General features: G+C 42.4%; 1 protein-coding gene across 1 annotated transcript in view; it reads right to left on the reverse strand.

Moving 5' to 3' along the window:
* MYOM2 (myomesin 2) overlaps positions 1 to 26,605 on the reverse strand; it is a 251,758-nt gene that overhangs the window by 117,966 nt on the left and 107,187 nt on the right. Inside the window, exon 19 of the mRNA XM_073589183.1 lies at positions 5,238 to 5,364. Coding sequence (XP_073445284.1) covers positions 5,238 to 5,364 — 127 coding nt within the window. The remainder of the gene's footprint in view (positions 1 to 5,237; positions 5,365 to 26,605) is intronic.

Genomic DNA, 26,605 nt, shown 5'->3' on the forward strand with positions numbered 1-26,605 from the left:
AAATTATTAGTGGTTTACGGTTTTGGAGTCTTCAAATGTGTTTGATACAACTGTTGTATCCTGTTCAACTTTCCTTGTTCATTTTAAAAAGAGATTGTAAAAGAAAAATAAATTTCAAAATGTTTTGTGTGTACACCTTGTATGCAGATTTATGTGTCTGGTAAAAAACTAACCCTATGTAAGCTAATCTTGTAGTCATATAGTATTGTAGATAAAAAGAAATTGCGGCACTCACCCGTGCATGAAATTTTGAGATTTTATTTCCCAATAGATAAAACTAATAGCGCGGAAGCTAGTGGCATTCTTCTATATTCGGACAACAGCCACGTCACGCCGAGCAGGTGCTCCTTCCTAGGGATCATATTTTTGGAAATAAAGTCTCTGACTTTTATACAAGAGTGAGTGCCACAATTTCTTTTCTTCAACAACACTGTTGGCCGTGCTATAGATTCATTGCTGCGCACAATCAAAAATGAATGGGAATGTGGAGTGCCAATATTTATTCTTTCTATTGGATCATTCTGTAGTCATATCTTACATAATAAGTTTATATATGCGAGTTCTGTTAGCAGAAAGTAAAGCTACATATGAATGGCAATGTAACTGCAGAATCTGACTACAAAACATGTTTGTTTGTAGTCTATTACCATGGAGACAAACAGATTTTTTTGCTGCAAATTTTATTTAAGCATTTTGTTCAACAAATGACCACAGCAATAATTCCTTGCAGATTATCCATTTTTGTCATCTAAGTAGTTTATAAATTGTAATTCTAAGAATGTCTTTTGATTTGTTACATTAAAATTGTGCATAATTAAGAGTCACTTTAACCACTTCATGACCTTGCGATTTTCCGTTTTTGCGCTTTCGGTTTTTCCTCCTCTTTTTCCAAGAGCCATAACTTTTTGTTTTTACACTCCCATAGCCATATGAGGGGTTGTTTTTTGTGGGACAAGTTGTACTTTTGAATGACACCATCCATTTTAATGTTCAACGCACTGGAAACTGGGAAAAAATTCTAAGTGCATAGAAGTGCACCCACTGCTGTTAAAAGCGCATGATAATTAATTAAATCAGTTGTCATGTGCAGGGAAAGATGTGGGCTTGGCAAGCTAGCCCACATCAAAGGTAGGGACATAACCTTTGTTATAAATATGCATCAAAAGTCATGAAGGGGTTAATTACCCATTTGACTTTTATTTCTACAGCATTCATTCATGCTGCCTCCTCACCACTACCGGAGCTACCGCCTCACCATCACCAGAGCTGCTGCAACCCCCAACCTACTGTCTCCTTCCCCACCATCCTGTAGCATGTAAGCCCGCAAGAGCAGGGTCCTCTCTCCCCTCTGTATCAGTCTGTCATTGTTTGCTTGTTTACTGTGATATCTGTAATTTGTATGTAACCCTTTCTTATGTACTGCACCATGGAATCAGTGGTGCTTTATAAATAAATAATAATAATTCATTTTAATAATTCATTCTTTCTCGACCACTTCCACCACCTGGCTACTCCATTTCCTCTCTGCTGACATCCCCACCATCATCATGGGCGACTTCAACATCCCCATTGACACTTCCACCTCAGCTGCCTCTAAACTTTTATCACTGACTGCCTCCTTTGGCCTCACTCAATGGTCCTCTGCGGCCACTCACAAAGATGGTCACCTGCTGGACCTTATCTTCACCCGTCTCTGTTCCCTCACTAATCTCAATAACTCACCCCTCCCCCTGTCCAACCACAACCTACTGACATTCTCTTCCTTCTCCTATCCGACTGCGCAACCCCCACTCCACAAACTTGCTCACCCTCGCAGAAATCTCAAACACCTCAATCTACAATCACTCTCTTAGTCCCTTCTCCCTCTCACAGACATAGCTTCCCTTCATGACAGACGCTGCTGCCACCTTTTATAACACCTCAATAGTAGCAGCACTTGATTCGGCCACCCCCCTCATGCAGAGCAAAACTCATACAATCAACAGGCAGCCCTGGCTGACCAGACTGACTAAAGAACTGAGATGGGTTTCCAGGGCCACTGAGCGGAGATGGAAGAGAACCCGTTCTACCGAGCACTTCAACGCATACAAGCAGTCTCTTGACAGCTTCAAGTACACGCTCTCTGTTGCAAAACGAACTTACATTGCATTTCTCATATCCTCAATGTCTCACAACCCTAAACAGCTTTTCAGCACTTTCAATTCTCTACTCCGTCCCACAGCACCTCGTCCATCTCCTCTCATTTCTGCTGAAGACTTTGCCTTCTTCTTTAAGCAGAAGATCGATGCGATCAGAGAAAGCTTTGGCCCGCAGCCCCAAAGCCCCTCTTAGCTACTCAGCCCTGTTCTCCCAAAACCAGCTTCTCCACCATGACAGAAGATCAGCTCTCCACCCTCCTGTCAAAATCACTCCTCACTACTTGTGCACTTGACCCGCTTCCATCCCACCTCATCCCTAACTTTGCCACAGTCTTCATCCCAACTCTAACACACCTCTTCAACCTTTCACTTACAAATGGTGTTTTTCCTTCATCCTTCAAGCACGCCTCAATCACACCCATCCTCAAAAAGCCCTCCCTCGACCCATCCTCGGTGTCTAACTATCGCCCGATATCTTTTCTCCCTTACGCCTCAAAACTACTGGAACAGCATGTATATCTTGAACGGTCCTCCCACCTCTCCTCCTGTTCCCTCTTTGACTGGTTACAATCTGGCTTCCGACCACATCACTCAACTGAAACTGCCCTAACTAAAGTCACTAACGACCTACTAACCGCCAAGAGCAAGCGACACTACTCTGTCCTCCTTCTCCTGGACCTGTCTTCTGCCTTCGCGACCGCTGACCATTCCCTCCTGCTGCAGATCCTCTCATCTCTTGGCATCACAGACTTGGCCCTATCCTGGATCTCATCATACCTAACAGACCAAACATTCAGTGTCTCCCTCTCACATGCCACCTCCTTACCTCTCCCCCTGTCTGTCGGTGTTCCTCAAGGCTCAGTCCACAGACCCCTACTCTTCTCCATCTACACCTTCGGCCTGGGACAGCTCATAGAATCCCACGGCTTACAGTACCACCTCTATGCCGATGACACACAGATCTACCTATCTGGACCTGACCTCACCTCCTTACTGACCAAAATCCCACAATGTCTCTGCTATTTCAGTCTTCTTTTCTGATCGCTTTCTCAAACTGAACATGGACAAAACAGAATTCATCATCTTTCCCCCATCTCACTCTACCCCTCCACCAGACCTATCCATCAATGTCAATGGCTGCTCTCTTTCCCCAGTCCCGCATGCTCGGTGCCTTGGGGCGATCCTCGACTCTGCCCCCATATATCCAAGCCCTTGCCTCCTCCTGCCGCCTCAAACTCAAAAATATTTCCCGGATCCGCGCATTCCTCAACCATGAAACCACAAAAACACTAGTGCACACCCTTATCATCTCCCGCCTCGACTACTGCAACCTCCTACTCTCTGGCCTCCCCTCCAGCACTCTGGCACCACTCCAGTCTATCCTACACTCTGCTGCCTGACTAATCCACCTGTCCCCCCGCTTTCCCCAGACTCCCCCCTATGCGAGGCCCTTCTCTGGCTTCCTATTGTCCAGAGGCTCCAGTTCTAAACCCTAACCATGACATACAAAGCCATCCACAACCTGTCTCCTCCATACATCTGTAACATGGTCTCCTGGTATCTACCCGCACGCACGATCCTCTCAAGATCTCCTTTTCTACTCCCCCTCATCTCTTCTTCCCACAACCGCATACAAGACTTCTCCCGTGCTTCCCCATACTCTGGAACTCTCTGCCGCAACACATCAGACTCTCACTATCAACGGAATCCTTCAAGAAGAACCTGAAGACCCACCTGTTCCGACAAGCCTACAGCCTGCAATGATCCTCAGTCTACTGAACCACTGCACAACCAGCTCTCCCCTCTCCTAGTGTATCCTCACCCATCCCTGTAGACTGTGAGCCCTCGCGGGCAGGGTCCCCTCTCCTTATGTACTTGTGTGTCCCTTGTCTTGCACATGTTTATTGTACTTATATTTTCCCTTTTCACATGTAAAGCGCTATGGAATAAATGGCGCTATATAAATGTATAATAATAATAATAATAAATTTTACTTCATTAATACTTATAAACTCATTTAGAAAAAAAATTATGTAGATAATGGCATTTTATCTATACTGCAGTGATATTTATAGAAATGTTAAACTGGTGTTGCAATCGATTTATTTTCCCTTGAGACCTGAAGATTATACTGGAATTCACAAGATAATGGCCGACTGCATGGTATAATGATTGGCAGAACAACAGTTTTTAAATTGTTCGGTTTGATCATTCCTCTATGTACTCCTGCTCAGAGATATCCAGAAAATGAATACACAATTGTTTGTCATATAGCATCTTTTGTCTGGGGAACACAAATTATCGCTTCTAGGTTGCACATTTTCTCTTATAATCAAAGAGGAAGTGCTACAAACAGCAAAACAGCATGTATTAGAGGAAGGGGAACAAATGATCATTCAGAGAAAACACCCTAGAGATAATTGCTATTTTAAAATTAAATCAGTTTATCTGATTGTTTAAGGACCCTAAAGCCCCCGTTACACACTGCGATATCGCTAGCAATATCGTTGTAACATCACCGATTTTGTGATGTTGCAGCGATATTGCTAGCGATATCGCTGCATGTGATACTTACCTCTGACCGGCTCCCCCGCTGGTTATCGCTGATCGCGCGAGAAGCTGCTGGACCATTCCTCGTCGGCCACTTCCTGCAGCGCTTCCTGCTGTGACGACGAGCGACGCGTGGAGCCGGGCGGGAGGACGCAGGATCGCCGTGTCTGACAGGTAAGTAGCGATCCCCGTCCGCTGCGATGTCGCTGGTGAGATCTGCCTGAGTGGCAGCTCACTAGCGACCACCCAGCGATTCACCAGCGATCCTGACCAAGTAATATCGCTGGTCGGGATTGCTGGTGAGTCGCTAGGCGTAATGGTACCCTTAGACTAGGGCTAATTTTTTGTAACTGGATTTTTTAATCTGTCAAGTGATAGCTGTATTACAAAGGTATACATAGACTTGCATACAATTCACAATTCAGTTTACCCCTGAAGCTCTCTCTCGACAATAAAATCTGGCCAATCTTTCTACATAAAGTCTACATGTTCCTCCAGGCTCAAATTATTCCATTTTTGCATTCCAAAGACTCCATACATATGACTCACCTGGCTCAGGAAATGTCCAAGCCTCACACTTAAAGTGCTCACTAGGTTCAGAAGGAAGACCGAGGCCAGCAAGGTTACTTGCAATAATTTTATATTCATAAAATGCTCCTTCCTCTAGGCTCTCGACCTGTAGGCAGTAATTGGAAAGAAGTTTGTATATGAATAAGAATAATGTAAGAGAAAAGTCACAGAATCAGGAGAATACTTATAAAGCCTTAAAAGTAAAATACTCTATAAAAATGTAGCGATTTTGTAATATACCCCTTATCATCCAATGAGTCATGAGTTTCATAAAGCTAATGGGATTTACTGAAGAAATGTGCAATAAAGTACGATACTTCAATAGGCTACAGATTTCCTTGGGAGCAGATTTCAAAACCATCTACGCTCAAATCGGGGAACAAAGAAATGTTTGTCATCATTATTCTTACAAGGTTTTGAATTCAAAGAACACTGAATTGAGGATGGCAGCAGAAAAATCAAATAAGTTTCCTAATGAAGCCCATAAGTTTCTTTGTCTTCCTCCTCAAGGTGTTTTCAACAAATATGATTCAAAACAGTAATGTATTATTCATTCTAAACTACTTAAAGAGATTTGATAAAGAGATTCAATAAAAGGACGCCTGATGTGGAACTTTATAAAAGACAAGACTTAGACAGGACTTTATGTCGGCATCAAAGCGGAAGATACTCCAAACATAAGACATTTCTTTCTAGAGAATTCTATTTTGCTGGTTTATGTATATTAAACACACATAATATTAGATTAGACAGTTTTTCCTGTTCAACAACATACCTACAGAATGTTTTCTGTTTTACGCTTACACAAATACGCTGATTAATTGCATAAGTTTATGTCCTCTATAATAAGACACCAATGATGCAGTCAAGATGGAGGAAATTTTTTGTGGGTCCCAAATTAAATCATCAGAATATAAAATACTTTTGTTGGCTATCAGATACCACACTAAGAGGGCAATCTTATTTTCCTACATATTTTCTCTGCAATATCAGAATATTTCTGTTATTAACCTGTTTCCGACATCAGGCGGACGTCGGGCACCCTCCCTTTGATGTGGGCTCCGGTGGTGAGCCCATATCTTTCCAGGGACATGTCAGCTGTTTTTTTAGGATTGAGATCAGGACTTTGTGATAGCCACTCCAAAACAATGACTTTCTTATCCTTAAGCTACTCTGTTACCATTTTGGCAGTATGCTTTGGGTCATTGTCCATTTTTAAGACCCATTTACGCCTAAGCTTTAACTTCCTGGCTGATGTTTTGAGATTTTGCTTCAGTATTGCCACATAATCTTCTCTTCTCATGATACCATCTATTTTGTGACATGCACCAGTCCCTCCTGCAGCAAAACAACCCCACAACATGATGCTTTCACCCCAGTGTTTCACATTTGGGATGGTGTTCTTAGGCTTCCAAGCTTCTCCCTTTTTCCTCCAAACGTAACGATGGTCATTATGCCCAAAAAGTTCAATTTTAGCTTCATCAGACCAGAGGACATTTCTCCAAAAATTAAGGTCTTTGTTCCTGTGTGCATTGGCAAACATTAGTCTGGCTTTTTTATGTTTCTTTTGGAGTAATAGGTTCTTCCTGGCAGAGTGGCATTTCAGCCCATGTTGATACTTTACTAGTTTTACTTTGGATATTGACACAATCTTACCAGCTTCCGCCATCATCTTCACAAGGTATTTTGGTTTGGTCCTTGGGTTGATATGCACTTGTTGGACCAAAGCACGTTCATCTCTGGGACGTAGAATAAGTCTCCTTGCTGAGCAGTATGATGGCTGGACATTCCCATCTTGTTTGTACTTGCGTATATAATTCTTTGTACAGATGAACGAGGCACTTTCAGGTATCTTAAAATTGTACCAAAGGATGAGTCAGATTTATGTAAGTCCACAATTCTCTTCCTGATATCTTAGCTGCTTTCTTTAGGCTATGTGCACACGCTGCGGATTGGTCAGCGGACTTTTCCGTGCGGATTTTGCAAAATCCGTAGGTCAAAAGACCTGCGGTTTATCTGCGGATTAGCCTGCGGTTTATCATCTCTACAATGGAGGAGATGGCAAACCGCAGCGGAATCCGCAGAAAAGAATGACATGTCAATTCTTTCTGCGGATTGGAAACAGCAGCAAAAACCGTGTGGAAAATTTGCACTGTCTGCACTGCGGTTTCCATTTTCCATAGGATATAATGGTACTGTACAACACAGCTAATTCTGCTGCCGATCCGCAGGGCCAAAACCGCTGCGGATCCGCAGCAGAATCCGCAGCGTGTGCACATACCCTTAGACTTTCCCATGATGCTACACAAAGAAACAGTGTGTTTCAGATATGCATTAAAATACATCCACAGATGTGTCTCTAATTAACTCAGAAGCTTCCAGCAACACATGACATCATCATATGGGCATTCCAGAATTGTTTAAAGGCATAGTAATCTTAGTGTATGCAAACTTTTGACTTTGCAGTAAGTAATAAAAATGCCTTAAAACATTCTCTCTGTCATTCTCTCTCATTATTCTGGCATTTGGCAAATATAAATATTTATGGTAATTAGGGATGAGCGAGTACTGAAGTATTCGGACTCGCTATACTCGTACCGAGTATACCCTAATACTCGGGTATTCGGTATGAATAGCGAGTCCAATGCAAGTCAATGGAAAATGCGAGTAATTGTCTGCTGGACCCTACAAATCAGCCTGGGGGCTGAGGAAAAGGCTAAAAAATGTGTAAATGTTAAAAAATATATTCTGTAAACAAATGTATATAACATGGGGGCACCTGGTCAGGCACTGCACGATTGTTTTTACACCACTGCTTCACTAGAATGTACAAACACTATTTGAAGTCCTGTGGTTTTTTGCTGGAAGAGCGGGACTCGTACGCCACTTACGCAGTGCCAGTGATATATCAGAAGTGCCGTAAGAGCGAGTGATGATGGAGGCGATCTTCTGACAGCTAAGTGTGTAAGTGGTGTAAGGAGAGCAATCTGCCCTAGGGGCTGTGTTATGGTTAATGCAGTAAGAAGCCACCCATCATCATGATCACAAGGGATTCACAGTTATGAAGCTTGGACTACTGTCCTTGTTGTGCCACTGCCCAATGTGTAGGCATAGCAATAGTGTCTCCAAAAAATTAGCCCTAGGGGCTGTATCATGGTTGATGAAGGAAGCAAGGCAGGTCTGAAGGGCCAAACAATTATGATGAAGCTAGGACTACTAGCATAGAGGTGGCCGTGCCCAGTGTCCAGGCATAGCCATAGTGTCTCCAAAAATTAGACAAAGGGGCATGATACCATGGTTGATGAAGGAAGAAGGGTCTCACTCTCATCACAAGTGCCTCCGATGGGAAATATTTATTAACGTAACATTGTTTTTATCTTATTGATCATGAGGTACATGTGTCAGAAGCAGGTTTTGAAAACGTGTAAGAAGAAGAAAAGGGGCTTGTATGGGAAGGGATGGATGTGATCACCAATTAAAAAAAAAAAACAACATGTTGGGTGACTTTAGGTTGGGATATTGTCATCTGGAGGGCTTAAATACTGTTGTGAAATCCAGTTCTTGTTAAATTTTATCAGAGTCAGCCTGTTTGCATTCTCTGTTGTCAACCGTGTGCTTGTATCTGTGATGATTGCCCCAGCGGCACTGAAAACACGCTCTGACATCACACTAGCAGCAGGGCAGGCTAGCGCCTCCAAGGCATAGAAGGAGAGGTCGGGCCAACTATGCAGCTTGGATACCCAGTAATTAAACTGTACAGAAGCATCAGGAAGGACGCAGGTATGGTCACTTAGATAGTCGTTGACCATCTTGTTCAACTTCTCCCTCCTTGACATTGCTACTGATCCAGCTAGTCCTTGGTGATGAGCCGGTTTATTGAAGATAGCTCAGTTTGTGGACATATTACACCACCTCTTTTGGACCTGCTTGGTGTATCTCTCCCCATTAATGCATGCTGCTGCACAGAGCTGGTATCTCTGCTAGCAGTGGTGTCTGACGGTGCTGTTGCCATCAAATGATCAAAACAACGGCTTTCTTGAAGGATTCTATTGTGAAACCCCTTGGTGACTGCAACAGTAGCGAAGGAAATTTGTCCTTGTACCGTGGGTCTAGAAAGGTGGCCAACCAGTATAGGTTGCTATTGAAAATGTGGATTACCCGAGGGTCTTGGCACAGACAGTCAGATATGAAGTGTGCCAAGCCGCTGTGACCCCTGAAGGAGGAACAATACCCATACTCTCCTCACACTGACTCTCCTCCTCCACCTCCTCCTCTTAAGCCCACCCATGCTGGACAGACATGAAGCTGGGGCTGGGATTCCCCTCTGTAGCATGAGGTGTCCCCTTGGTACCACTGAAAAAGAATTCTTCTCCCTCCTCATTTTCATCATCATCCCCCAATGTTACCTGATGATAATGGCTGGGTTGGGTAGGATCACCCATTGTGAAATCTTGCTCCATACCCAGCTGCTGGGCATGCAAGGATTCCATTTTTTTATTCTGCAGTGATTTTTTCAGCAGACAAAGCATGGGGATGGTTATGCTGATAATAGCCTGATCACCACTCACAAGCTTGGTGCAGTACTCGAAGTTATCAAGCACTTCACAAATATCAGCGATCCACACCCTCTCGACAGTTATGTGCCTTGGCTGAGTCTCAGTGTGACGGGCATGTTAAGCTGGTATTCAGAAAGTGCCCTCTGCTGCTCATTTACCCTTGCCAACATATGATATGCTGAGTTCCACCATGTTGGCATGTCACAAATGAGTCTGTGGTTTGGCAAATTAAATTGCTTTTGAAGCACTGCAAGACTGGCAACAGCGGTTGAGGAGTGGCGGAAATGGGCAAAAAGTCAGGGTATGTTTTTATAAATTTCTGCACCACCAGGTTCAGCACATGAGCCATGCATGGCACGTGTACCAGCTTCCCGAGCTTTAAAGCCACTAACAGGTTGCGCCCATTGTCGCAGACAACCAGACCAGGTTGGAGTTGCAGTGGGGAGAGCCACTGATCGGTCTGTTGTTTTATTCCTTGCCACAGCTCTGCTGCAGTGTGTGGTGTTTCACCTAAGCAGATCAGCTTCAGCAGAGCGTTTTGCCGCTTTGCCAATGCGCTGCTGCACAGCTCCAAACTTGGGAGTGATGTGGAGGGTAATTCAGCATAGGATGATGAGGCAGATAAGGAGGAAGAGGGGAGACTGGACGCATATGATGAGGCAGAAACCCTGATTCAGGTTGGGCCCGTTATTCGTGGCGTGGGTAGGATATGTGTTGATGGTCCAGTTTGAGACTTTGTCCCACCCTCCACCAGGTTGAGCCAATGTGCAGTGACAGAGATGTATCATCTCTGGCCACAAATACTTGTCCATGTGTCTGTTGTAAGATGGACCTTCCCGGTTACGGCATTGGTGAGAGCCCGCTTTAGATTGTTTAAGACATGCTAGTGTACTGGTGGGATGGCACACCAGGAAAAATAGTGCCGGCTGGGAACCGAGTATCGTGGGGCAGCCACAGCCAAAAGATCATGGAAAGACTGTCCCCACAAGCCTAAACGGCAACATCTCCACCGCTAGCAACTTGGCAATATGCACGTTCAGCATTTGTGCTTGTGGGTGTGTGGCTTGGTATTTATGCGTGCTTTCATACATCTGGGGCAAAGACAATTGGATGCTTTCCTGGGACAAACAAGTGGAAGAGCTTGTTGTGGCCTGTGTCTGTGCAACCGCAGCTTGTGAGCAAGAGGTATGATGATCACCTGCTTCCTGCCCAGCAGATTGGAAAGGACGACATGGCAGTGGTTTGACCCACAGTTGCAGACACTGATTTGGTACCCTGTTGTTCAGCCCACCTACTAGGGTGCTTGGCTGCCATGTGTTTCCGCATACTGGTGGTGCTTTGGTTGCCTTTGCCCAGGCCTCTGCTCAGCTTCCTATGGCAGATGCTACAGATAACATTTGGTTCAGAAGGACAATCGGAAAAAATTTTTTCCAGACAGTGGCTGAGCACACCCTTGCCTTGACTTGGGGCACAGAGGGATTGCTCTTGGCAACAGTTGACACAGTTCGCACTCTGCTCAAACCAGTAGCCCTTGGTGCCTTTGTTGGTGATACGTATCCACCTTCATCCTCTGTGCTGCTGTGCTGGCTATGCGTGCCAACGGCCCAGGTCGGATTGGTGGTCTCATCATCGACCACCTCGTCGTCCATGTCATCCTCCTTCCGTGTTGATTTTGGTGACTGGCCAGATGGCAACTGTGTGTCATCACCATCAGACTCCACCCCTTCACCCAGTATATCACGTGGATGAAAGTGGCTTTCTGCTGGACGTGGGGTTTCAAATGTTTGGCCATCTTCAACAGACGATACCCCCTCACGTTCCTCTTCAATGTCGCGCGGTGAGAGGCCAGAGGCAATGCAAGTAAATAGATCAAACAGATCCTCGGAGTGACCAAGGTTGGGGTCAAATGTTTCCTGTGACTCCTGACCGGGTGATGAACTAGGAACAGGTTGAGAATAGGATGACCCAGCGTTATCTGTATGGACAGTAAACTGTTTTGTCATGGACGATTGTGTGCTGCCAGAACATTTCGTTGAGGCCTTATCAGCAATCCAAGGCAATATCTGCTCTTGTTCTTCTGACTTCCAGGCCTGTTTATGTTCCAGACTGGGAAATCTCACCAGGAACCTAGATGCATCAACCTTCTTCGATCTCCCAGACTCTGTGCTTTGTTGGGCAACAGCGACCCCACGTCCCTGTCCCTTCACAACAGCCTTTTTAGGAATTTTTCTGCCATAGTTGCAGATGTTCAGATGCAGATATTGGGGAACAAGGAGCAGTTAGTGCTTTGTGGAAGGTAGCACTACAGCCCAGTACTGCTTTGTGTTTTACAAACAGCACCGCAGCAGCAGAAAAAATTGCCCTGAGGTTTAAGGTGAGATTACGCATCCCAGTAGCCACACAAGACAGCGGTGCTGCCACTAAAAAATTGCCCTGAGGTTTAAGGCAAGAATACGCAGCCCAGACACCACACAAGACAGCAGTGCTGGCTGCGTGTCAGTTGTGCAGTACCGTGCGTGCTATTCGCTGTGAACACAGCACCGCAACAGCACAAAAAACTGCCCTGAGGTTTAAGGCAAGAATACGCAGCCCAGACACCACACAAGACAGCGGTGCTGGCTGCATGTCAGTTGTGCAGTAGCGTGCGTGCGTACTATTTGCTATGATTATGTGAACACAGCACCGCAACAGCACAAAAAACTGCCCTGAGGTGAAAGGCAAGAATACGCAGCCCAGACACCACACAAGACAGTGGTGCTGGCTGTGTGTCAGTTGTGCAGTACTGTGCGTGCGTACTATTCACTGTAATTATGTGAACACAGCACAAAAAACTGCCCTGAGGTTTAAGGCAAGAATACGCAGCCCAGACGCCACACAAGACAGCTGTGCTGGCTGCGTGTCAGTTGTGCAGTACCGTGCGTGCTATTCGCTGCGAATGCAGCATGGCAGAAGCACAAAAAACCTGCCCTGCAGGAGTAAATGTGACCTAAAAAAAAGCTGGGAAACCGGTCACTACTCGGTCCCTGACCTTTCAGCTCTGAAAAGAGCTTTTGGGTTTCACAGAGGATTTCTGGCTGATTTGAACCAAAAAACACAACTCTCCCTAGCAGCTGCTCACACTTTCCCTACACTAGCTGTGTTCTGCATGCAATGTGCAGAAAATGGCGGCGGTAGGGCTTAGTGCCAGGCTATGATGACTCATAGGACGCTGTGCAGTCATAGTAATGCCGCCCACAACCAAGAAGGGTGCAGCATTACTGTGATTGACAACTGCTTGTCGGGAGAACCGAATAGCGAGGCGAGTAGTGAAATACTCGCTATTTTCCGAGTACCGCATTACTCGCCGAGTACCGAGTACCCACGAATATGCTCGCTCATCCCTAATGGTAATCCTAACTGACCTAAAGCAGGAAAGTTCTATTCTGATTTCAAGTCAGATATCGAGAAAAACATGCAGATGTGTCTTTTTCTATAGTGTATGTAAACTTCTTCTAGTTTCAACTGTATATCCATCCCTGGATGTTTTTAGGGTTTTTGTAAAATTACATTTTAAAGATAAAAAAATCTAGCAAAGAACTATGGATATCCTCCTCTCAACACTCCTGGATATATTTAGGGATATGTACATGTTAAATTAGTCGTTTAAGGTAGTCGTAGATATTTTATCATTTAAAGGGATGTTTCGTGGTGAAAAATAATAAAACTAAAAAATAATCAAAAGATCACAATTATTAACTACTAGAAATTCATAAAGTATTGGCCCTAAGTCAAGTCTGAATAAGACCATTTTTTTTTCAATTCTGATGATTTAAAAACAATGTAACTATTGTGTTCTGCCTGTTTCTTACAATCACTCTATTTGAAACCATGAAAGGGAGACATAATCAATAATAACATGCTGGTTCAGTGGTACTTTTCTAACTGATACTATAATGAGCATGTAAACAATTACAGCAATTATGAACAAATTCCATTTACACAATTCATTTACTGGAGCTCTCGTAATAAATGATATTTTATTTGTTAATTTACTGTCTTAATAATACCAAAATCATCCTTTAATTCCAGGAAATAGTGTTGGAGCTTATTATGTCTCAGTGCACTCACGTGTACTCTTTAGTCACCATAGCATGGCATTCTACAGAATGGAAAATCTAAGGATTTTAAATAAAATATATTTATAGTGAAACCAAAGTTTCTTTTTATGGACCTCAATACTTAGCGTGGGATAACAGGCTATATTTCATTATTGTATGCAGCAATTCAAAATTAGTGAACATGTCTACACACATTCTTTGAAAAGCATATTGTTAATGTTGGCTGAGAATTTTGATCTTTGAGAAAAAATTCGACCACACCTACAAATGCAAACTAGATGTGGGGGACCCACATTTAGGGCCCCACAGCATGCAGTTGACATTCAAGAGGAGGTTTGAAATGCCATACAAATGACTGGGAATTCAGAGAATCTCTCCACTGATAGCAAAGCATATAATGTCCTCATTGTCCCCATTCTCGAAACATATACAGATCTCTTTGAACCCACATCTATTAAACATGTATGACATATGATATAGATATGTCATAAATCAAAGCACTAGAATACCCTTTTAGTTTTCATTGCTGCAAACATATTTGCACAATTGGACACCAACCTACAAACAAAAGGGTGCATAGGCCATTTATCATAATGAAAACACTTTTATTAATATCACAATTAATGGCTGCAAAGTAAAGAGTTAAATTATGGAAACTTGGCTACTGACTGAGTTATTTCAGCTCCATATACACAGTAAACACATCCCCCACACACAAATCAGGATAGCTGATCATCTATATTATCAAAGATGTAAATTGTTAATTAACATTTCCAATTACGCTCATATTTCACTGCTATTATATTATAATGATTATTATATGTATTTCAACCAATGATGAAACTACACCCAAAATAAAGGACAATGAATATAAACCACCATTAATATAAAATCCTAACCAATAAAGTGAAAATAGTAAACACAAAAAATGATTTTGTCTTAGATACAATGTAAAGCATAATTAGTCAATGGACATGGTTTCCGGGATTTGGGTGGGATACTGAGATATATCCTCGACATGCTGATACCACACCAATACAACCTTGACAAGATTTAATGCATACAAATAACAGGGGTTTTTTAGGTAAAGATAGGAGAGATATGCAACGTGCAGTAGTCGTAAGCACACCTACGTCACGATGCTGCGACATTGAGCAGGAGCACATAGTGTGAACAAATGCCCGAGTAATAACCAAATTGTCGATAGTGAAATACCTGTCAGAAACAAACCAGATCTTGTCTTTGGTCAGTGCTATTACCAACTGATAAACCTGGAAATCCTTATTGATTTGTACATTTCTAATATAATATTTGTAAGAAGTAATCAACACACCCAGATTCAAAATGGTGTGCAAGACACTACTAAGGGCCTCCAGCATCACCCATTCAGAATAGGTCTTCCAATATACTTATTAAAACTACAAACAGAATTGAAGCACCAACTGTCCAGTAGGTGTACAGGAGCTTTGGACTTTACACAATAAAAAGCCCCATCAATTTTTCACCAAAGGTCAACCAGCCAGCCCTGATGGCATTTATAGTATATAAATCCTTGCTTGATGTCCTCAAGTTAACCTCTACTATGAGCTTTATTGGGTGTTATTCCTGTACTTAAGAAGTGCTTCTTAATATATACAAGCAACTGGCAGGGATAAGGTATTCTTCATATGAAATTCATAGTACAGTAAATTCTAGACAATCTTAATGGGGTTTTTAACTGTAAAATGAAAAAATTACAGTGGCAAGAAATGGCTAAAAAAAAATTAAAAATTGCATACTCACTGTTCCAACCTCCATGACTCCCTGACACCGTCAGACACACTTGGCAGTAATTTATCTTCCACAGGAGCAAACACCAGTAACTGAAAATTCAAAGTGTCTGATACTTCTTTCATCAGTTATCTGCCAGGGAAGAGTTGGGAGACCACCATACATATTGAATTGATGGTCAATCCCAATATCAATGAGCTTAGCCAAAAATTATTTCATGTTTTTGGCCACCTTAACCCCTTCATGACCCAGCCTATTTTGACCTTAATGACCTGGCCATTTTTTGCAATTCTGACCAGTGTCCCTTTATGAGGTAATAACTCAGGAACGCTTCAACGCATCCTAGCGATTCTGAGATTGTTTTTTCGTGACATATTGGGCTTCATGTTAGTGGTAAATTTAGATCGATAATTTTTGCGTTTATTTGTGAAAAAATCAGAAATTTGGCAAAAATTTTGAAAATTTCGCAATTTTCACATTTTGAATTTTTATTCTGTTAAACTAGAGAGTTATGTGACACAAAATAGTTACTAAATAACATTTCCCACATGTCTACTTTACATCAGCACAATTTTGGAAGCAAAATATTTTTTTATTAGGAAGTTATAAGGGTTAAAATTTGACCAGTGATTTCTCATTTTTACAACAAAATTTACAAAACCATTTTTTTTAGGGACCACCTCACATTTGAAGTCACTTTGAGGGGTCTATATGGCAGAAAATACCCAAAAGTGACACCATTCTAAAAACTTCACCCCTCAAGCTACTCAAAACTACATTCAAGAAGATTATTAACCCTTTAGGTGTTTCACAGGAACTAAAGCAACATGGAAGGAAAAAAAGGACATTTTAATTTTTCCAACAAAAATTTTCTTTCAGCATCAATTTTTTCATTTTCACATGGGCAACAGGATAAAATGGATCCTAAAATTTGTTGGGCAATTTCCCCTGAGTACACCGATACCTCATATGTGGTCAAAAACTACTGTTTGGGCGCACGGCAGGGCTCAGAAGGGAAGGAGTGCCATTTGACTTTTTGAATGGAAAATATGCTGGAATATTTAGCGCTTGCCATGTCGCGTTTGGAGAGTCGCTGTGTGCCTAAACACTGGAGCTCCCCCACAAGTGACCCCATTTTGGAAACTAGACCCCCAAGGAACTTATCTAGATGCAAAGTGATCACTTTGAACCCCCAGGTGCTTCTCAAATTGATCCGTAAAAAAAAAAAGTACTTTTTTTCACAAAAATTATCTTTTAGCCTCAGTTTTTTCATTTTCACATGGGCAACAGGATAAAATGGATCCTAAAATTTGTTGGGCAATTTCTCCTGAGTACACCGATACCTCATATGTGGTCATAAACCACTGTTTGGGTGCACGGCAGGGCCCGGAAGGGAAGGAGCACCATTTGACTTTTTGAATGGAAAATTAGCTCCAATCGTTATCGGACACCATGTCGCGTTTGGAGATCCCCTGTGTGCCTAAACATTGGAGCTCCCCCACAAGTGACACCATTTTGGAAACTAGACCCCTTAAGGAACTTATCTAGATGTGTAGTGATCACTTTGAACCCCCAAGTGCTTCACAAAAGTTTATAACATAGAGCAGTGAAAATAAAAAATCATTTTTTTTCCTCAAAAATGATTTTTTTAGCACGCTATTTTTTATTTTCACAAGGGTAACAGGAGAAATTGGACCCCAAAATTTGTTGTCCAGTTTGTCCTGAGTATGCTGGTACCCCATATGTGGGGGGGGGCACTGTTTGGGTGCACGGCAGGGCGCAGAAGGGAATGAGCGCCATTTGACTTTTTGAAATGAAAATTAGCTCCAATCGTTAGCGGACACCATGTCGTGTTTGGAGAGCCCCTGTGTGCCTTAACTTTGGAGCTCCCACACAAATGACCCCATTTTGGAAACTAGACCCCCTAAGGAACTTATCTAGATGCATAGTGAGCACTTTGAACCCCCAGGTGATTCACAGAAGTTTATAATGCAGACCAGTGAAAATAAAAAATCTTTTTTTTTCCTAAAAAAAAATTTTTTAGTTGGCAATTTTTTATTTTCACAAGGGTACTAGGATAAATTGGACCCCAAAAGTTGTTGTCCAGTTTGTCCTGAGTACGCTGGTACCCCATATGTGGGGGGGAACCACTGTTTGGGCACACGTTGGGGCTCAGCAGGGAAGTAGTGACATTTTGAAATGCTGACTTTGATGGAGAATGGTCTGCGGGCGTCATGTTACATTTGCTGAGCCCCTGTGTGCCTAAACAGTAGAAACCCCCCACAAGTGACCCCATTTTGGAAACTAGATCCCCCAAGGAACTTATCTAGATGTGTGGTGAGCACCTTGAACCCCCAAGTGCTTCACAGAAGTTTATAATGCAGAGCCGTGAAAATAAAAAATCATTTTTTTTCCCTCAAAAAAAATGAATTTTAGCACGCAATTTTTTTTTCACAAGGGTAACAGGAGAAATTGGACCCCAAAAGTTGTTGTCCAGTTTGTCCTGAGTACGCTGATACCCCATATGTGGGGGATGACCACTGTATGGGCACACGTCAGGGCTCGGAAGGGAAGTAGTGACGTTTTGGTATGCAGACTTTGATGGAATGGTCTGCGGGCATCATGTTACATTTGCAGAGCCCTTGATGTACCTAAACTGTGGAAACCCCCCACAAGTGACCCCATTTTGGAAACTAGACCCCCCAAGGAACTTATCTAGATGTGTGGTGAGCACCTTGAACCCCGAAGTGCTTCACAGAAGATTGTAACGCAGAGCCATGAAAATAAAAAATCTTTTTTTTTCCTCAAAAAATGAATTTTTAGCTCGCAATTTTTTATTTTCACAAGGGTAACAGGAGAAATTGGACCCCAAAAGTTGTTGTCCAGTTTGTCCTGAGTATGCTGATACCCCATATGTGGGGAGGGACCATTGTTTGGGCACACGTCGGGGCTCGGAAGGGAAGTAGTGACGTTTTGAAATACCGACTTGATCGAATGGTCTGCGGGCATCATGTTACGTTTGCAGAGCCTCTGATGTGCCTAAGCAGTGGAAACCCCCCACAAGTGACCCCATTTTGGAAACTAGACCACCAAGGAACTTATCTAGATGTGTGGTGAGCAGCACTTTGAACCCCCAAGTGCTTCACAGAAGTATATAACGCAGAACCGTGAAAATAAAAAATCTTTTTTTTCCTCAAAAAATGATTTTTTAGCCCTTAATTTTTTATTTTCACAAGGGTAACAGGAGAAATTGGACCCCAAAAGTTGTTGTCCAGTTTGTCCTGAGTACGCTGGTACCCCATATGTGGGGAGGAACCATTGTTTGGGCACATGTCAAGGCTCGGAATGGAAGTAGTGACGTTTTGAAATGCAGACTTTGATGGAATAGTCTGCGGTCGTCATTACGTTTGCAGAGCCCCTGATGTGCCTAAACAGTGGAAACCCCCCACAAGTGACCCCATTTTGGAAACTAGACCTTCCAAGGAATGTATGTAAGATGTGTTGTGAGCACTTTGAACCCCCCAAGTGCTTCACAGAAGTTTATAATGCAGAGATGTGAAAATGAAAAAATCATTTTTTTCCACAAAAATAATTTTTTAGCCCCAATTTTTTTATTTTCCCAAGGGTAACACGAGAAATTAGTCCCCAAAAGTTGTTGTGCAATTTTTCCTGAGTACGCTGATACCTCATATGTTGGGGTAAACCACTGTTTGGGCACACGTCAGGGCTTGGAAGGGAGGGAGCACCGTTTGACTTTTTGAACGCAAAATTGGCTGGAATCAATGGTTGCACCATGTCGCGTTTGGCGACCCCCTGATGTGCCTAAACAGTGGAAACCCCTCAATTCTAACTCCAACCCTAACCCCAACACACCCCTAACCACAGCCCTAACACTAACACATCCCTAACCACAAGCCTAACCCTAATTCCAACGCTAACCCTAATTCCAACCCTAACCCTAATTCTAACCCTAATTCCAACCCTAACCCTCTTTCCAATCCTAACCCTAACCCTCTTTCCAACCCTAACCCTAACCCTCTTTCCAACCCTAACCCTCTTTCCAACCCTAACCCTAACCCTCTTTCCAACCCTAACCCTCTTTCCAACCCTAACCCTCTTTCCAACCCTAACCCTAACCCTCTTTCCAACCCTAACCCTAACCCTCTTTTCAACCCTAACCCTAACCCTCTTTTCAACCCTAACCCTAACCCTCTTTTCAACCCTAACCCTAACCCTAATGGAAAAATAAAAATAAAAATATTTTCTTTATTTTATTAGTTCTGCCTACCTATGGGGGTGATAATCGGGGGGTTTATTTACTTTTTCTTTCATTTTGATCACTGTGAGAGTGATCAAAATGAAAGAATGGAATCTGCAGCCGGCAGATTCGGGCGGGCGCACTGCGCATGCGCCCGCCATTTTCTAAGATGGCGGCGCCCATGAACCGGACCCGCCGGACACCGGGAGCGACAGGGGGACTTAGAAGGTGCCGGGGGAGGTAAGAGGGGGTGAGGGGGGGATCGGAGGCTGGCGGGGAGCAGAGGGAATGGGAGGGGGGCAGATGATGACAGCGGCGGCAGATCGCCGCTGTCATTCAGTTGCTGGGGGGCGATCGCCGGTGGGGGGTGGAATCGGTGTCTCCAGCCATGTCCGATGCTACAGCAGCATCGGCCATGGCTGGATTGTAATATTTCATCAATTTTCATTGATGAAATATTACTATCGCTCTGATTGGCTGTTTCACTTTTAACAGCCAATCAGAGCGATCATAGCCACGTGGGGGCGAAGCCACGCCCCCTGTGGCGAAGAACAAAGCCCCCTGTATCTGCGGGTCGGGTGACCTTTCAGTGACCTAGGTCACCCGACCCGCAGGGGGGCTTTAAAGTCATGACGCCACATAGGCGTCATGGGTCGTTCTGACACGACTTTTCATGACGCCTACGTGACGTCAAAGGTCGTGAAGGGGTTAAAGGGTATATCCAGGACTATGTGCCTGTTGTGCCCAGTGCTGTTCTGCCCTGGCACAGAGTGGTCACAGACTGATCCTGCACATCGAGAGAGCGGCTGCTTCTTTTTTGCCCCTCTCTGTCGATGGGGTGCAACTTCTGACATCATTCTGATTGGCAGTTAGGCAGCAGAAATCCAGCTGCCAATCAGAATAATGTCAAAGTCCCGCCCCGTCAACAGAGTGGAGCAGAAAGGATGCCGCCGCTCTGTCAACATATCATCTGTTTCTGAAGCTTATATTGCCTCAATTCATTTTTCGATTGATAGATAGATAGATAAACATGGGATAGATAGAAAGATAGATAGATAGATAGATAGATTAGAAAAAAACTGTCTGAAAGACATTTAGTGACACTTACCAATATGTAACACAAGAATGTCTTCTCATTATCATGTGTAATATTATAATTCAATTTGCTTCAAAATGAAATAGGGAAGAAGTAGGAAATTAACCCAGACCCTTGCGATTTATAGTATATACCATTACAATAATGCATAATTATAGGAAAAACTTGAAAGAATTGAAAACTAAGGAAACCATTCCATTAGCTAAGAGCTGTTGAAAAGATAAAGATTCATCACTAGGAGATGGAGTAAGCGCTAAAATAATTGTCTGAAAGTACTATTAGATCTGCTTTGTCCAAATCACTTGCAGATGTAATTTGTTTCATGAACGTACAATGGTATATTATCTCATTGAGTTCTGACAGATTGATGACTGTTAAAATCTACTAGTTACAGTATTGCTGGCATATGAACTCTAAATGCATCAGTCTGTCATCTAAAAAGAGTGCCACAATTATACTAAATCCCATTAAACTTAAAGTGCTATTTCAAGCTGCCTACAGTTTTGTATTGAGCATAATTACTTCACAAAAATGTGTTTGATTCTAAATATTTATTTCCCATTGCTCATCTAATACTCTGCAGCCCTGTTAACAGATTGTAGTCCGTCACAGTGGTCTCTGTCCAATATTTTCGACACACTCAATAATATTATAGCCAGGGTTATTAACCCCTTTTTGACATTGGGCATAATAATACGCACACGTTGGAATCCCTCCCTCATAGCAAGTGAGCATTTCTGCTACACACAAGCGATCAGTCAACTGAAGCATGCAAAAAGTTTTTTAAAAAGTTTTAAAAAATATTTAAAAAATAAAAAAAAATCTAAAAGTTCAAATCACTCCCTTTCACCCCATTCAAAAAAAAACAATAAAAAAACAAACATACATATATTTGGCATTGCCGAATTCAGAATCGCCCGATCTATCAATAAAAAAAAAAAGAATTAACCCAATCGGTAAACGGCATAACGATAAAAAAATAAATGTCAGCTTGGTGCGCAAAAAATAGGCCTTCACCCAGCCCCAAATCATGAAAAATGGAGACGCTACAGGCGCCATTTATTTTGTTTTACCAAAGTTTGGATTTTTTTCACCAGTTAAACAAAAAAAAAAACCTAGACATGTTTGGTATCTATGAATCAATGAACTCGTAATGACCTGGAGAATCATAATGGCAGGTCAGTTTTATCATATAGTAAACATGGTAAAAAAAAACAACTGTGAAATTGCACTTTTTTGCAATTTCACAGCACTTGGATTTTTTTTTCCCATTTTCGAGTACACAATATGTTAAAACCAATGGTGTCATTCAAAAATACAACTTGTCCCACAAAAAACAAGCCCTCACATGGCCGTTTTGACCAAAAAATAAAAAAGTTATGGCTCTGGGAAGAAGGGGAGCAAAAAACGAAAATGCAAAACGAAAATACCTCTGTTCATTAAGGGGTTAAGCAGTCCATACTTTTAAAGCTAATGAATGAGGCCGAAAAATACCCCATTCACATTAATCGAGGGCAGAATTACTGAATACAAAGCTCACAATGCATGAACATGGTTTATGTCTATGTCATATAAGCATACACATCCTATATATATTACACACTTGGTAATATCAAGTAGTAGTGATCAAAAACAGTGCCTTATATTGACACTGCTGTCTGCTGCTTTAGTCTTTGGATTTGTACATTCAATCACACCTATCAATACATTTCAAAACACATAAAACATAAAGTAAAACTGTCCCCATTTGAGTGTAATTTAAAGACTATACTATTTTTTCATATGCACATTCATATTAATTAGAGAATAAGAATTATTCTTATATGGGTAATCGCATTATGTAAAATGTTCCATAATGAAGAGTAATAAAGGGTTATTCCCAAAAATATTAATCCCTATCTATTGGCTAGGGAATAACTCTTTGATCACTGGGTGTCTGACAGCAGGGATTCCAGCCATCCTGAGATCGGAGCTCTGGAACTCCAAGAACGGGCTTTGCAGCCCCTTCTTAGGCTATGTGCGCATCTTGAGTATTTGCTTACAAAAATTTCTGCAAGGTTTCTACATCTCTTGGCAGCAAAAATGTTGCAGCACAAACATGCGGTTTTGCTGTGTTTTTGTTGCGTGTTTTATGTGTTTTTGTACAGCAATGAATGCTTTTTGGAGCTAAATAAAGATATTTGAAAAAAGGAAAAAAGTTTTGTGGTGTAATTTCCTTTTTCAACCCCTTCTTTTTTATGCTTAACCCCTTCACCCCCAAGGGTGGTTTGCACGTTCATGACCGGGCCAATTTTTACAATTCTGACCACTGTACCTTCATGAGGTCATAACTCTGGAACGCTTCTATGGATCCCCGTGATTCTGACATTGTTTTCTCGTGACATATTGTACTTCATGTTAGTGGTAAAATTTCATTCAAATAACTTGCGTTTATTTGTGAGAAAAACGGAAATTTGGCGAAAATTTTGAAAATTTCGCGATTTTCCAACTTTGAATTTTTATGCCCTTAAATCACAGAGATACGGCACACAAAAAACTTGATAACTAACATTTCCCACATGTTTACTTTACATCAGCACAATTTTGGAACCAAAATTTTTTTTTGTTAGGAAGTTATAAGGGTTAAAAGTTGACCAGCGATTTCTCATTTTTACAACACCATTTTATTTTTAGGACCACATCACATTTGAAGCCACTTTGAGGGGTCTATATGATAGAAAATACCCAAAAGTGACACCATTCTAAAAACTGCACCCCTTAAGGTGCTCAAAACCACATTCAAGAAGTTTATTAACCCTTTAGGTGCGTCACAGGAATTTTTTTGAATATTTAAAAAAAAATGAACATCTAACTTTTTTTCATAAAAAAAATACTTCAGGTTCAATTTTTTTTATTTTACCAAGGGTAACAGGAGAAATTGAACTGCAAAAGTTATTGTGCAATTTGTCCTGAGTACGCAGATACCTGATATGTGGGGGGAACGACTGTTTCGGCGCATGGCAGAGCTCAGAATGGAAGGAGCGCCGTTTGACTTTTTCAATGCAAAATTGGCTGGAATTCAGATTGGACGCCATGTCACGTTTGGAGAGTCCCTGATGTACCTAAACAGTGGAAACCCCCTACAAGTGACCCCATTTTGGAAACTAGACCCCCCAAGGAACTTATCTAGATATGTGGTGAGAACTTTGAACCCACAAGGGCTTTACAGAAGTTTATAACGTACAGCGGTACAATTAAAAAATCATATTTTTTCCACAAAAATGATCTTTTCACCCCAATTTTTATTTTCCCAAGGGTAACAGGACCCTAAAAGTTATTGTGCAATTTGTCCTGAGTACGCTTATACCCCACATGTGGGGGTAAACCACTATTTGGGCGCATGGCAGAGCTCGGAAGGGAAGCAGCGCCATTTGACGTTTTTGGCTGGAATTGAGATCGGACACGATGTCGTGTTTGGAAAACCCCTGATGTACCAAAACAGTGGAAACCCCCCATAAATGACACCATTTTGGAAACTAGACCCCCTAAGGAACTTATCTAGATGTGTGGTGAGAACTTTGAACCCCCATGGGCTTCACAGAAGTTTATAACATAAAGCCATACAATTAAAAAATCATATTTTTTCCAAAAAAATGATCTTTTCACCCTCAATTCTTATTTTTCCAAGGGTAACAGGACCCTAAAAGTTATTGTGCAATTTGTCCTGAGTACGCTGATACCCCACATGTGGGGGTAAACCACTATTTGGGCGCATGGCAGAGCTCGGAAGGGAAGCAGCGCCATTTGACGTTTTGGGCTGGAATTGAGATCGGACACCATGTCGCGTTTGGAAAACTCCTGATGTACCAAAACAGTGGAACCCCCCCACAAATGACACCATTTTGGAAACTAGACCCCCTAAGGAACTTATCTAGATGTGTGGTGAGCACTTTGACCCCCCCAGTGCTTCACAGAAGTTTATAACACCCGGGCGTGAAAATAAAAAATTCGTATTTTTTCCACAAACATGATCTTTTAATCACCATTTTTTTATTTTCCCAAGGGTACCAGGAGAATTTGGACCCCAAAAGTTGTTGTCCAATTTGTCCTGAGTATGCTGATACCCCATATGTGGGAGAAAACTACTGTATGGGCACACGTCGGGGCTCGGAAGGGAAGTAGTGACGTTTTGGAATTTAGACTTTGATGGAATGGTCTGCGGGTGTCATGTTGCCTTTGGAGAGCCCCTAATGTACCTAAACAGTGGAAACCCCAACAAATGACACCATTTTGTATACTAGACCCCCCAAGGAACTTATCTAGATGTGTGGTGAGCACTTTTAACCCCCCAGTGCTTCACAGAAGTTTACAACGCCCGGGCATGAAAATAAAAAAAATCGTACTTTTTCCACAAACATGATCAATTAGTCCCCAATTTTTTCATTTTCCCAAGGGTAACAGGAGAAATTGGACCCCAAAAGTTGTTGTCCAATGTGTCCTGAGTACGCTGACACCCCATATGTGGGAGAAAACTACTGTATGGACACACGTCGGGGCTCGGAAGGGAAGCAGTGACGTTTTGGAATGCAGACTTTGATGGAATGGTCTGCGGGTGTCATGTGCGTTTGGAGAGCCCCTGATGTACCTAAACTATTGAAACTCCCCACAAGTGACCCCATTTTGGACACTAGACCCCCCACGGAACTTATCTAGATGTGTGGTGAGCACTTTGAACCCCCAAGTGCTTCACAGAAGTTTATAACACTCGGACGTGAAAATAAAAGAATCATTTTTTTCCACAAAAATGATATTTTTGCCCCCAATTTTTTATTTTCCTAAGGGTAACAGGAGAAATTGGACCCCAAAAATTGTTTTGCAATTTGTCCTGAGTAGGCTGATACCCTACATGTGGGGGTAAAACACTGTTTGGGCGCATAGCAGAGCTTGGAAGGGAAGGAGCACCATTTGACTTTTTCAACTCAGAATTGGCTGGAATTGAGATCAGACGCCATGTTGCATTTGGAGAGCCCCTGATGTGCCCAAACAGTGGAAACCCCCAATTCTAACTCCAACCCGAACCCCAACACGCCCCTAACCCTAACCCTAGCTCTAACCCTAGCCCTAACCCTAACCCTAGCCCTAACCCTAACCCTACCCTAACCCTAACCCTAACCCTACCCCAACACACCCCTAGCCCTAACCCTAGCCCTAACCCTAATGGAAAAATGGAAATAAATACATTTTTTTATTTTATTATTTTTCCCTAACTAAGGGGGTGATAACGGGGAGTTTGATTTACTATTTATGGCGGTTTTTATGTTTGGCGGCTGTCGCACGCTAAAAGACGCTTTTTATTGTAAAAATAGTTTTTGCATCACCACATATTGAGAGCTATAATTTTTCTGTATTTTGACCCACCGAGTCATGTGAGGTCTTATTTTTTGCGGGACAAGTTGAAATTTTTATTGGTACCATTTTCGGGCACGTGAAATTTTTTGATCGCTTTTTATTCCGATTTTTGGGACGCAGAATGAACAAAAACCAGCGTTTCATGAATTTTTTTTGGGGGGGTGCGTTTACACCGTTCCGCG

This window comes from Dendrobates tinctorius, unplaced genomic scaffold, assembly GCF_039654945.1.
Source record: "Dendrobates tinctorius isolate UK_male_01 unplaced genomic scaffold, ASM3965494v1 ptg000107l, whole genome shotgun sequence".
In the NCBI taxonomy this organism is placed as follows: Eukaryota; Metazoa; Chordata; class Amphibia; order Anura; family Dendrobatidae; genus Dendrobates; species Dendrobates tinctorius.